General features: G+C 43.0%; 1 protein-coding gene across 2 annotated transcripts in view; it reads left to right on the plus strand.

Annotated features, from left to right (window-relative positions):
• The window catches only part of ZDHHC20 (zDHHC palmitoyltransferase 20), a 54,603-nt gene extending 46,364 nt beyond the window's left edge, over positions 1–8,239 (plus strand). For both annotated transcript variants that reach the window (XM_075851630.1, XM_075851631.1), the window contains 4 exons: positions 735–824; positions 2,607–2,716; positions 3,689–3,762; positions 6,605–8,239. In XM_075851630.1, coding sequence (XP_075707745.1) covers positions 735–824; positions 2,607–2,716; positions 3,689–3,726 — 238 coding nt within the window. In that variant the 3' untranslated portion in view covers positions 3,727–3,762; positions 6,605–8,239. The remainder of the gene's footprint in view (positions 1–734; positions 825–2,606; positions 2,717–3,688; positions 3,763–6,604) is intronic.
• The last annotated feature ends 5,898 nt before the right edge of the window (positions 8,240–14,137 follow it).

The raw sequence follows: 14,137 nt of genomic DNA on the forward strand, positions 1-14,137 counted from the left end.
AGAGATGCAGAATCTGTTTTTCTAGGGACACTTATAGGGGGTATAACATGGATGTGAATGATGATAGGATTCGCTCCACGAGGTGTTAGTACTGGTTTATTTTGGCACAGCCTGTTAATAATTTAAGGGGTGTCTGCAAGGATTGCAGAAATTAATACGCAATGAATATGGCACAAACTACCTGCAGAGACGGGTAACTTGAAGCTCCCGTGCCCACATGCAAAATCTGTAACGGGGCCCTCAACTCAACTATGTTGTCTTCATATGGCCCTGGGGGACCTTAGGCCCCCCTCAAGCACCAGAGCCCCGGTGCATGCACAACTTCTTCACCCACTATAGTTACGTCCTGCACCTACAGCAGTTTTTAGGATCAATTACTCCAGTTTTATTCTTTCGAAACAGCATTAAATCTGCCACGATGTTCATAGGGCAAGGTTGAATTACCAGGGCACACGACAGGAAGTGTTGTCATTGGGACACTGCTGCTTTTTTTCTCCTAGACAGAAAATGATGAAATTAAGCAATTACTACTGTGTAATTGGGCAAAATAAATTTTTCAGTGGTGGGGTAGGAGGATTGGTTGTCAGCATTAGTCATTTTACAGCTCTAATAGTCTCCAGTGGTATACAAGGTCCCAGGTTTGTGGCCTTCACATAGATATCTAAACCTAATGACTTAACCCTTAGTTACGGGTTCTGGACAATAAATGCATTTTTTTACATTTTATCTTTCAGCCTGGGTGACGGGTGTTCTTTCCCAACTCGCCTTGTTTTTGGTGATCCAGAGCAAAACGTATCAGCAATCCAGAGTGATTCTTCCAAAATGTATGTATTTCTAATGGTTTAATCTGTTTGCACAAATTTCTCCAGATATATGTACAGTGTGAGTGTGCGTGTCAGTCTTGGATTTACAGTATGGTGCCGCTGTCACGAGACACAACACTGCTGTCCTGGCAGAAGATATAAGTAATAGATCGCTTCTAATAGGAAGACTTATTTTTGTGCAGAGGAAGTTACTTGATTGGCCAGGAAGAGAGCGTAGAAGAAATGCATTATGAAGCTGGTCCTATTAGGGAGACACTCTGCGGCTGGCACTATAAGGGTATGCTCAGATGCGGAGGAGTCTTTCCGCTACGGATTTTGTGGCAAATCTGCTGCGAGTCTGTGGCAATTTCGGCATGTTACATTAGAATTTTGCTGCAGATTTTACTGCGAATTTGCCTCAGATTTCACTTTGTGCATTGAAAAGGGTGAAATTACACAGTGAAAATCTGCGGCTTTGCTGCAACATAATGAGCATGCTGCAAATTTGTAAAATCTGCAGCATGCTCATATTTCCAGCATGCTTATTATGTTGCGAATTTGCCATCCTCCGCAACATATGTGGCAAGATCCGCCATATCTGAACTCCGCCTGATGTGGTCGCTGTTGCTGACTTTGTTGTGAGAGCACTTTTCATGTAAAAAGGGGTTGTGCTCCATCTTTTACGTCTTTCCTGAACACTGGGTATGGTGATGGGGTGATTGCCTTGTATGCGATATGGAGACTATAGTAGGAGGATGGCTCTGTGTGGGGGGCGACGGACGGCTCTGTGTGTGGGGGGCGACGGACGGCTCTGTGTGTGGGGGGCGACGGACGGCTCTGTGTGTGGGGGGCGACGGACGGCTCTGTGTGTGGGGGGCGACGGACGGCTCTGTGTGTGGGGGGCGACGGACGGCTCTGTGTGTGGGGGGGGCGACGGACGGCTCTGTGTGTGGGGGGGGCGACGGACGGCTCTGTGTGTGGGGGGGCGACGGACGGCTCTGTGTGTGGGGGGGCGACGGACGGCTCTGTGTGTGGGGGGCGACGGACGGCTGTGTGTGGGGGGCGACGGACGGCTGTGAGTGGCTGTTTGACTTCATTCTTATTACCTCCATCTCATGAATTGCCCCATATCACTGGATTGCAAATACTCTGTTGATAAATATACAAGTTCGGTACATTTAGGCTATAAATTCAACCTCTGTGCCAAAAACAAGCAGGCCCAGATTTTTTATTAAAAATGTAACCCATTTTGGGGATGAAGAGCTTCTTTATTTGGACTGCTACAGCTCTGTTCCCATCTGCGCCGTGGCTTTACTTTATAACAATGCCGGATCTGTTGTACACCACTGACTTATGGGTTCCGTTGTGGTGTCCCTTGTTTTTACTGTAAGAACATTGCTGCTTGCGAGTTATTCTTCCTGTCCGATTTGATGGGATTTGCAACGGAGGCTCCAGCGCAGATGTGATCAGAGCCTAAGCCTTGTCTGCTCTGGACAACCCCTTTCCATATGCTCAATTGGCAAATCTAAGTTGCAGGATTTTTCAACAGTGCAAGTCTGTGATTTAGACTAAATCTACGTTCAACGCAAACGTGAACAGAGCTTTAGTGTACTCTTTTTTTTCTTAGTACACAAGAGATCCTTCATGAACATATGTTGCACCTGCCTGTGAGTCAGCCGTGCTGTTCTGCAGTTATACAGAAGTTTACTTTATTCTCAGTGTGTTCTACGCATTAAAAAAAAACTGTAGATGTTTTAAAAGTAAATCGCACACTATTGTGCTAATGTATTTGTTTTCTTTTAGTGCTGGGCCAAGTCAGCCATTTCCAGCTAGACCACTCAGCGAGTCCCAAAACAGATTGCTCGGAAGTGACAGCCAGTGGGTGGATAGTGGAGAAGATCACACACAAAGAGGTGCCACCTTAATTGTTGGGGAGCTGTGGGGGAACAAAGGAGGATAGTGAAAGTCTCTTTTTTTTAATTAATGCAGGATTTTTGTGCTCTATGAATGAAAATCTGTCAAAGTCCCAGTGCTCTTTTGGTTTTCAGTGTTAGGCCCCAATACTCTGCTGCTTTCCAGTGCTAGGCCTCGGCACTTTCTTACTCGCCATAGCTTTTCCCCTGCACTCTTCTGCCCTCCAGTGTTAGACCCCAGCAATCTCCTGTTTTCTAGTGTTAGGCCCCAGCGCTCTCCTGACCTCCAGTGTTAGGCCCCAGCGCTCTCCTGACCTCCAGTGTTAGGCCCCAGTGCTCTCCTGCCCTCCAGTGTTAGGCCCCAGCGCTCTCCTGCCCTCCATTGTTAGACCCCAGCGCTCTCCTGCCCTCCAGTGTTAGGCGCCAGCGCTCTCTTGCTATCCAGTGTTAGGCCCCAGCGCGCTCTCGCTATCCAGTGTTTGGCCCCTGCGCTTTCTTGCTATCCAGTGTTAGGCCCCAGCGCTCTCTTGCTATCCAGTGTTAGGCCCCAGCGCTCTCTTGCTATCCAGTGTTTGGCCCCTGCGCTCTCTTGCTATCCAGTGTTTGGCCCCTGCGCTCTCTTGCTATCCAGTGTTTGGCCCCTGCGCTCTCTTGCTATCCAGTGTTTGGCCTCTGCGCTCTCTTGCTATCCAGTGTTTGGCCCCTGCGCTCTCTTGCTATCCAGTGTTTGGCCCCTGCGCTCTCTTGCTATCCAGTGTTTGGCCCCTGCGCTCTCTTGCTATCCAGTGTTTGGCCTCTGCGCTCTCTTGCTATCCAGTGTTTGGCCCCTGCGCTCTCTTGCTATCCAGTGTTAGGCCCCATGATAATCCTATGATCTGATTTGTCAGTTCCTCTATGATGTTCTAATACCTGTATGTAGTAGGCTGGGAGATGTAATGTTCTGACATATGTCCTGTTATATCTGTATTTCAGTTGAGAAAAACCATGTAACCATATTGGTCGAGAGCTGATCGCAATTACAAGTGCTCAGCAGAGCGAGGAATGAGGTAACGGACATATGTAATAATGTCATGATTTTGAAGTATTGCTGCAACTAAAATTTAAGGGCTAGAACATAGGTTTTAGTTTTCAAATGACCCTTAAAGAGGATTTGTCACGAGTTCAGTAATACCCAATCTCCTAGCTAATCTAATAGGCGCTGTCACACTGATAATGCTAGTGAAAATGTTGTCCCAAAATGTTCATTATCTTAAGTTATGAGCTTTTTCCTAAATATGTAAATGAGGCTATACAAGTGGGTGTCAACACCAGCGATTCTCCTGAGGTGGAGCTACCTCACCGCCTCTGACGCCGTCCTATCAGCATGAAGCTGCTTCACACCGTGTGAGAGACTGAGACTGAAGGGAAGGGGGATCACTTCAAACAGCCATATCTCTGGCTGTGGACCACCTAGAACAGCGGTTCTGGTGCCATATAAAAGATGAGATTCTAATCTTTCATATGGCACCAGGATCACCGTGTGACACAACCGGAGATATTGCCAGTTAAAAACCCAATCTGGAATGGAAGCTGTATACTATATGATCACACTGTGTTTCTGGGCAGGGAAGGGGGAGAAGCTGTATGCTGATTGGACAGCGTCATACAGAAAACATTACACTGCCCAGAGTGAAAAGAGTGAGTCACCTCCTATTTGGAAAGTATAGCCAAATTAGCATATTTAGGAAAATGCTCATAACTTTGCAAAGAATAAACGTTTTGTTTTTTAAAACAAATCTCACTGTGGTTATCAGCAGCAAAGCGCCTATTAGATCAGTTAGGAGATAGGGAATTAATAAACTAGTGACGGAGCCCCTTTAAATCATTCGGGGAGCAGGATAAAAACTTTTACTTCCTGCTTCTGTGTCTGTGTAGAGGAGGAGGGGGAAGCTGCAAGTCAGAGAACAGAAAGAATAGAGCCAAAAATGTCATTTTTAGCACAGCCTTCCAGGGACCCTGTGGTGGGGGTGGTGTGGTTATACATGAAGTTTTGTTCATGTAATCGCTCCCCCTCTACTACATTTTTGTACTAAATGCCCCCAATTTGTGACAATCAGAGAGAACATTTACTCTCTGTCACATATTGGGGGGCATTTAGTAAAAAAAAAGATAAGATGGTACATCACCCCCTGTTTACTGCCATCTGGGCGGCAGAGTTTTTGGAGCCTTGTGATGATTAGAAGTGTGAAGATAAAAAAAATATATTATTATAATTTTTTTTATTGAAAATTTTTCAGGGAAGTGATCAGCATTACCTTGAATAAGAGACAATGCGCCTGTACGCAGACAGGCCTCTAGAAGAATAAGCGATCGTGCATAATAACACAGTAATGGCACGAGGGGTAAAAAAAGATTGAAGGTGAACATTTCCATAGTCAATGGGGAAAACAAAATAAAACATGAAAACCACTAAATAAAAACCATCTAGCTCTCATCAATAGATTCAGAATCCTTGGAACTTTTATTATCAGGAGGTGTTTTTTTTTTGTTTCAGGCTCTGAGTGGGTCAGATTTTTAGCCACAAACATGATTTTTTTAAATGTATTTTTTACACATTGATGCAAAATCCATGAAGGCGCCCATGAGTGTAAAGTGCTGCGTGGCATTTTTCACAATGTGCCGAGTGTTTACTTCCAGGAAATATATGGGCATGGGGGTACAATGTGCTTTTTTTTATTATTATTTTAATTTATTAATTCGGGTTTTATTTTTAATATGTGAATATTGTCCCAAAATCCCTGACTGCAAAATAAATAAAACAAAAATGTTCTGCTCAAGATTCAGTCATGTGGATAGCAGCTCTTGATTTTGCGATGATGACTTTTTTATTTTGTTCCCCCTCCTAGCAAAGTTATATAAATGTCTGGATAGTAAATTGAGAAGTCATTCTGATGAAATGAATTGCAGCATGTACATCCAGTGTACAAGGTTTTACTGGTTTTACATAAATTAATCTTAAAAATAATAAAGAATTAAATCCGTATATTTTCATTATAAAATGATTACGTTCTCTGTTTGCTGTCGGTGAATGAAAACATTATTTACATCCAATACCCGAATATTTCTCATAGGGGAGGGTTAACTACAATTGTATCCCGTCTCAAATCCTGAGATAATGTATCAGTGCAGGTAAGATGTATCACCCTAGAGTTAAGGGTTTTTAGCTCACAGAGGATTGATTCGGCTGGATACAAATGCAACAAACCCTCAGCTGAAGCCAGGACTAGTTCTGTACAGACTTTTAGCCTCTTGATGTAAACGTAAAGATTGCTTTCATCCACTGACAACAGACAGGGATCTTATACGTTGTGTTTCATTGTTTCGCCATTTTTAATACAAAGTTGCAGAACTCTTCTTTATACGAGAAATGAATGACAAAGGGAAGAAGGGAAACGTTCTTGTGTGTGTCGGTAGCGGGCCACCGGCGCTCTGAACTACACCCCACAAACAAGAACAGCTACAGCTTGTATGGTAATGTGATATACTGCCCCAGTATCTAAAACATTTGTGGTCAACCCACCACATTATGGAGGCCTCCGACACGGCCTATGGCTCCATCAAAGGACCACACGTTCGCTGCAAATAGGGAAACAAGGAGCATTGAATAGGACAGGTGGTCTCGCATGTGCTATCACTCTCCGTTATGGTAAATCGGAGACCCCCGCACACTTTTTATCCGGTCTTTTGGGGTGTTTTCGTCATAACCACTAAGGCCTAATGTAAATAGTCACTAGGGAAGCACCACTGTGTGTTTGCTGCCACCTGCTGGTCGAATTAATTAGAGAGAAACCAGGGGTCACAAAGAACCGTCTATTTTAATTATTTTTATTTTGACTCCTTGTAACACAGGTAGTGTGCAGAGCAGAATATTCCACAATATCATATCAATAAGAAAGATTCATGGATCACAGTGGATTTTCTGGGGTTTGCAGAGCCTCCATACAGAACAGCGAATGTCTCAGAAGAAAGGACAACCATTGCCTTAATATCCTCATAATAATGCAGCATAACCAGAGTTTTACCCATTGACTTTACATAGCAACTTTTTACTGAAAAATATCTTCTAGAGTTTTAATGTTTGGTCTGCATCCAACTTTATACCATGCAATAATTTCCTTAGGTGTCTACAATGGTAACTTCAAAGCAAATATTGCCAAGAATTTCATACAGGTGCTGAAGAAAAAATAAAAAAAAACAGGCCTCGGTACTATGTTCAATATTGACGTACAAGATATGGCTCAAATGAAACTACAACTCCCAGCATCTTAGATCATGGAGCCACTTCTCTTCAGTTATATCATGGATGTCCTCTCCAGTTTCAGCGTCTTCTAGTATTGTATGGATTTACTTGTCCTCAACTCTGGAGGTGTAACCTGTACCCAGAGGAGGGTCTCTGTTTTGTGGAGTCGGTGCGGAGGAGAATGCAGATTTTCTGCCATCAGCAGATTGAGTGCGTCGGTTTTTTCCCTCCATTTTTATACCACACTTTATATGGTGATAGACGTGTACAGGATGTACTGGAACCAGAAGAATAATCTATCAATTTAGGTTCCCCAAATCCCCTGCAGAAACTCTATGGAGAAAAGCACAGGCCATAAAGTATCCCAAGTAAAGACTGAAAGTTTTTGTGAAAATATTGTAGAATAAACTGCAAATGTCCAGACAGCCAATTGAACCTACGTAGGTCCCATGGAAATATTTTATACTGGCAGCATTTATTTATAATGCTTTTTATAAAAAAAAATTGATGAAGATGATGGTGATGCCACAAGGTTGCCAGGTAGAAAGTCGTTCCTTTTTTTCTTGACAGTCTTTCGTCAATGTTTACTTCTGGATTCTAGATTTCTAGTTCTGGATTCTGGCATGTTGTCTTCTGTTCATCGTCACATTTCGTATTTGGAAGGAATCGCCAAGGGACAAAAGCCGGTTGAATTTTTGCCATATAAAACATTACTCAACCGTGTAATGGGATGTCATGACTGGGCTACACACACTGTTGGCCACATTCTCCAAGGTCTCTATGGAAGAAGCATATACTGAATGTCAACCAGAAAATCAGTGTACAGAAATGCGATCGAAGACCCAGTATTACCGGGTACATGTAGCCACCTGCTGGAATAGACGGGGTCAGTGATGAGCGTGTACCCTAGAGGTAGCCTGAGCGGCGGTGCTATAATTGGATAATTGGCCCCATCCCACTTCCCATGGGTGGGGTAAATCTAAAGCTAGCCATAGACATGAGATGAGTTCAGCCAAGACTTGTCTCCACAATAAACATGGAACTGAAAGGGTTTACATCCAGTCCGTCCAATCTCTGCGTCACCTGCTGACAGATATCGGGTAATGGTCTGCCAGTCTCTGTAGACATGAGATTGTCGATGGTTGCTGCTGACAAAAAAAAAGTTGTGATTTAAAGGCTATGACCACTTTCACAACAATTTTTATTTCTCCATTGCATCAAAAATAAAGCAACTTTTAATGTAATCCTCCTCAAAAATGTCCTACTATTTTATGTGTACAGTTTCTAAGCAGACCTATGTGTATCCATGGAAACAGACAACAAATAAACCTTGTGTAGTCTGATCCTGAAGTCAGTCCGTTCTATCTGTACCCTGCCTCTTGCTAATCCACCAAATGTATGTTAGGGCCGGTTCACATCAGCGTTGGCTTTCTGTTCAGGGGTTCCGTCTGAGGTTTCCGCCGGGTGAACCCCTCAGGTTTCCGTTTTTGTGCTGGAATCAATAGCGCAGTCGACTGCGCTATTGATTCAGTTGAAAAAACGGAAACCTGCCGGAATGGTGACAAACGGAAACCATTAGCAATGTTTCCATCACCATTTGATATCAATGGTGATGCAAACGGAAGCTAAGGTTTCCGTTGGACTTTCCGTTGTGGGGTTCACCCGACGGAAACCTCTGACAGAACCCCCTGAACGGAAAGCCAACGCTGATGTGAACAGGCCCTTAGGAGGAAGTAAGGGACAGATAGGAGGGAGTATAACTGCAGGATCAGGCTTCACACGTTTGTTGTCTGTTACCATGAAGACACATAGTTCAGCATAAAAGGAGTATTTTGATCCAGCGCTGCGTGGAGTTTAAAATGGAAGCAGATTTCCAAGTTTAATGTTCATTGATTTAAAAGATAGTCCAGAGGTATGAAGTCCTGGTGTGAGGGTAAGCGGGCGGTGATGTCCTCAGAGCCTACGCGTTTCGGATGCTTCTGCGTCCTTAGTCTTGGCTGTAATGTCAGACATTACAGCCAAGACTAAGGACGCAGAAGCATCCGAAACGCGTAGGCTCTGAGGACATCACCGCCCGCTTACCCTCACACCAGGACTTCATACCTCTGGACTATCTTTTAAATCAATGAACATTAAACTTGGAAATCTGCTTCCATTTTAAACTCCACGCAGCGCTGGATCAAAATACTCCTCTTCTTTCCCTGCTTCAGACCGTGTGCCGACACGAGGATCCGGGCGCTACTGTGACACAACCCACAGTGCCAGGTGAGCTGGAGGATTCCTCCCCCCTCTTTCTCTATTTTTGTTTCAGCATAAAAGCTTTAGTCACAAAACGGTAAGAAACTTTTAGTGAACACTATTTGCAACGTTTTTTTTCATTTTTAAATGCATTGGAGAAATAAAAGAAATGTTGCAAAGGTGTACATAACTTTTATAGGGGTGTAGTTTACCAGTAATAGCACCACTCTTGTCCAGAGGCTATATCTGGTATTGCAGCTCAGCCTCATTCGTACAACCCCTGTAAGCAAGGCTTCCTTCTCTCCACAGTCACTGCAACCTAACTGGAGTAGAAGCAGCTGAAGGATCTCACTGCCCTTCTGTACTACAAATGATGAGATCTAGGGAGAACAAGCACCAAGAGGGTAGGTGGTGCAACCATGAATCGGAGCAAGGAGAGAGTCCTAGTGATTCCTGCTACGAGTCCTCTATTATTTCCACTGCTGGTCAGTGATACATACAAGTTAATATCGTAGTAGATCACAATGACAAATATGATGTTGAAATCCACGATTTGATGTCGGTTTTCTCTCTTTGTGAAAAGTTAGACAACTGATGGAGTCCTGGATAACTCTAATGGACCCAATAGTATTTAATCCCTATATGGAATGTCTGCCATCTTTCTCACCAGTGTCCAATAAATAATATCTGAATATAAGGTATGAGAGCATGCTCAGTGTTACACGGTAAATGCGCATTAAACACAGATTTCTTCTCCATTAGAGGTGCAATGTTCTGACATTCCTCCTACGTTGCTGTATATTGTACATGATCAGTCTCCGCTGTTATATGTATCCTATTCATACTGTGTTTTATGTATAAATTTCTTTTACTTACTCGTTGTCTGGAATTTCTTATTTTCCTGTGACACCATCTATTTTTCTCTATCTAGTATATTGGTTTTTGAAACCATGCCTTCACACGGATACTGGAATAGCCTCAAAAATAATCTCCCTTGAAGACCAGTTTTAGGCCTCGTACACACATTTGAGTTGTATCATCTCACCTATAGAAGTCTATTGGGCCCTACTATACATATGCGGTATCAGGGTTTTTTTTCCAGTCCGATTTCTTATGACAGGAGCAAACAAGCAGCAGAAAAACACATGTGAATACAGCTTTAGGCTGAATTCACACATACATACTTTTGATGCAGTTTTTTTTAGCCCAACCAAGGCGTTGATACAAAAGGAAGGTAAAGTAAAGAAGAAAGACTGATCTATCTTCTCTCATTTGTATTCACTCCTGGCTCTGACTCAAGAAGCTGCATCAAAACTGTGACTCCAGCCTAATTTTGACGCATTTTCTGACTGGAATTGGCGTAAAAAAATGCCCCAAATCTGCCTCCCACAGAAAAAAGGGCAGGATGCATTTATATTGAAGCAGATTCCACTCTTGTACCTCCCCATTGAAATTAATTTAAGGTAATGAAAAAAAAAAAAAGCGCTGTGTGGTTTTTGACACTTTATTTTTCTTTTTTTTTTGGGTAAAAACAAAACGCTAGCATATTTTACACAAGCCTAAAAAATCTGACTCAAAAACCACCTGCATTTTAAAAACCACCTCAAATCTTAAAGGAAATTTGGGTGCAGATTTATTTTCTGCTTGAGAAAAAGCTCTCTGTGTAGCGCATTTTCTGCCATTATTCTCATAGGACTAAAAAAAAAAAAAAGAGGAGAAACAAACACGTATTACAAAATAAAAGCTGCTTGTAAAAATGCTATGAAAGACGGTTAAAGTGCATGGGGTTGTAACATGCGTTTTTAAAACCCTGAAAAAAAGAATGTGTGTGAAGGAGGCCTTTAGCCATGTGCACGACTGTGATTTTTGGGTCGGTCGGCCACGGAGTCAGCCGCGAGCCGCCCGCAAATTGCGGGCTGTGCACATGGCCGCGGCCATTATTTTCAAAGAGCCAAGACCGCAGAACACGGCCGTAGTAAGACTTGCCCGTTCTTTCTGTGGTCCGGGCTCCGGGGCCATGCACGGACTGAGGAAACCACAGTCGTGTGCATGGCCCCATAGAAATGAATGGGGCCGCAATTCTCCCGTGGATTTTCGGGGGAATTGCGGCTGCAAAAGCACGTTTGTGTGCATGGGGCCTAAAGATTTATCTCCATCTAAGACATATATGGCATATCAATGAAATATGGCATATCAATGAAATATGCCATAGATGTCTGATAGGTGCGGGTTCCATAGCAGGGACCCGCACCTACAGTGGATATAAAGTCTACACACCCCTGTTAAAATGGCAGATTTTTGTCATGTTCCAAAATCATTTCAAGATGAATCATTTCAGAACTTTTTCCACCTTTGAGGTCACCTATAATGTGTACAAATGTATTGAAAAACAAATAAAAATAAAGAACAAAAATGTGATTGCATGAATATGCACACCCTTAAAGAGGCTCTGTCACCAGATTATAAGTGGCCTATTTTATACATAATGTGATCGGCGCTGTAATGTAGATTACAGCAGTGTTTTTTTATTTAGAAAAACGATCGTTTTTGACGGAGTTATGACCTATTTTAGCTTCATGCTAATGAGTTTCTTAATGGACAACTGGGCGTGTTTTACTATATGGCCAAGTGGGCGTTGCACAGAGGAGTGTATGACGCTGACCAATCAGTGACCAATCCGCGTCATACACTTCTCTCCATTCATTTACACAGCACATAGCGATATAGCTACATCGCTATGTGCAGCCACATAAACGCACTATAACGTTACTGCAGTGTCCTGACAATGAATATACATTACCTCCAGCCAGGATTCAGAACCCTGACACTTCTGTAGCGTTTGTGAGATTTACAGCAAGGAAAACCTAATCTTGCGAGATTACGATGTAACCTGTCATTTAAAATGACATTACGTTTGCCTTGCTGTAAATCTCACAGAAACGTTACAGAAGTGTCAGGATTCTGAATAGACATCACGTCCTGGCTGGAGGGAATTTATAATCTGGTGACAGAGCCTCTTTAAACTAATACTTTGTTGAATTACCCTTTGACTTTTTGACAGCATTCAGCCTTTTTGGGTAGAAGTCTATCAGCATGGCACAACTTGACAATTGTTTCCCACTCTTCCTTGCAAAAGCGCTCCAAATCTGTCCGATTGCGAGGGCATCTCCTGTGTACAGCCCTCTTCAGGTCACCCCACAGATTTTCAATGGGATTCAGGTCTGGGCTCTGGCTGGGCCATTCCAAAACGTTGATCATCTGGTGAAGCCATTCTTTTGTTGATTTGGAGGTTCTGCTTTGTGTCGTTGTCGTGCTGAAAGGTGAAATTACTCTTCATCTTCAACTTTGTAGCATAGGCATGCAGGTTTTGTGCCAATATTGCCTGATTTTTGGAACTGTTCATAATTCCCTCCAAAAACAGCCCCAAAGCATAATGCTGCCTCTGCCATGCTTCACTGTGGCTATGGTGTTCTTTTGGTGATATGCAGTGTTGGCTTTGCGCCAAACATACCTTTTGGAATTATGGCTAAAAAGTTCAACCTTGGTCTCATCAGACAACAACACGTTTTCCCACATGCTTTTGGCAGACTTGATGTAGGTCTTTGCAAAACATAGCCGGGCTTGGATGTTTTTCTTTGTTAGAAAAAGCTTCGGTCTGGCCACCCTACCCCACAGCCCAGTCATAAGAATACGGGAGATTGTTGTCACATGCACTACACAACCAGTACCTGACAAAGTCCTGCAGCTCCTTTTAATGTTGCTGCAGGTCTCTTGGTAGCCTCCAGGACCAATTTTCGTCTTGTCTTTTCATCAAGTTTTGAGGGACGTTCAGTTCTTGGTAATGTCACTGTTGTAATCCATTTCTTGATGACCGTCTTTACTGTATGCCTTGGAAATTCTTTGGTACCCTTCTTCTGACTGATGCCTTTCAACAATCAGATCCCTTTGATGTGTTGTAAGCTCCTGCAACAAAGAAAATGTCAGGAAAATCCTATTGGAACAGCTGAACTTTATATGGGGTTACTCAGAATCACTTAACATAATGGCAGCTGTGTATTGACTACTATTTAACATGAGTTTAAATGTCATTGGCTAATTCTGAACATAACCACATCCCCAAGTATAAGAGGGTGTTCACACTTATGCAACCACATTATTATAGTTTTGCTTTGTTTTTCCCCCTCTAAATTATTTCCGTTTGTTTTTCAATTGTTCAGATTATGGGTCACATTAAAAGTGGAAAAAGTTCTGAAATGATTAATCTTGTACAGATTTTTTGGCATGACAAAAACTCGGAATTTTAACAGGGGTGTGTAGACTTTTTATATCCACTGTATCTCAAGAACGGGGGGTCATCTGACCACATTCCCACCTTGTGAAGTGGCACCAACATCCAGGCGGAGAATGAATGGAAAGGTGACCACGCAGCTCTCTCTATTCTGTTCTACAGAAGGTAAGGAAACAGCGCAGAAGTGAATAGAGAGTCGCACACATGCAAAGCCACCTCCCTATATATTCTCAGCCTAGATGCAGGGGCCGGTGGGCTGATGCCCCTTCTGGAGATAGGTGCAGGTCCCAGCTCTAGAACCTGAGCCTATAAGACATTTATGGCATACCCTGCGAAGATGGTACTTTTTTTTTTTTTTTTTTTTTATACTTCCACACCAACGTATAAAAATGGGAACTCAGCACTCCAGATGAATCGAAGTTAACCTACTGGTATACAGTAGTTTATCTATGGCTAGATCTATTGTACATTGTATGGATTATTTAGAAAAATTTATAGTACAAAATGCGCTTTTATGGGAGAGGAAGACATGGAGAGAGTTAGGCCACATGCACACGAACGTGCTTTTGCGGCTGCAATTCCCCCGAAAATCCACAGGAGAATTGCGGCCCCATTC

This window comes from Rhinoderma darwinii, chromosome 2 (genome assembly GCF_050947455.1).
Source record: "Rhinoderma darwinii isolate aRhiDar2 chromosome 2, aRhiDar2.hap1, whole genome shotgun sequence".
In the NCBI taxonomy this organism is placed as follows: Eukaryota; Metazoa; Chordata; class Amphibia; order Anura; family Rhinodermatidae; genus Rhinoderma; species Rhinoderma darwinii.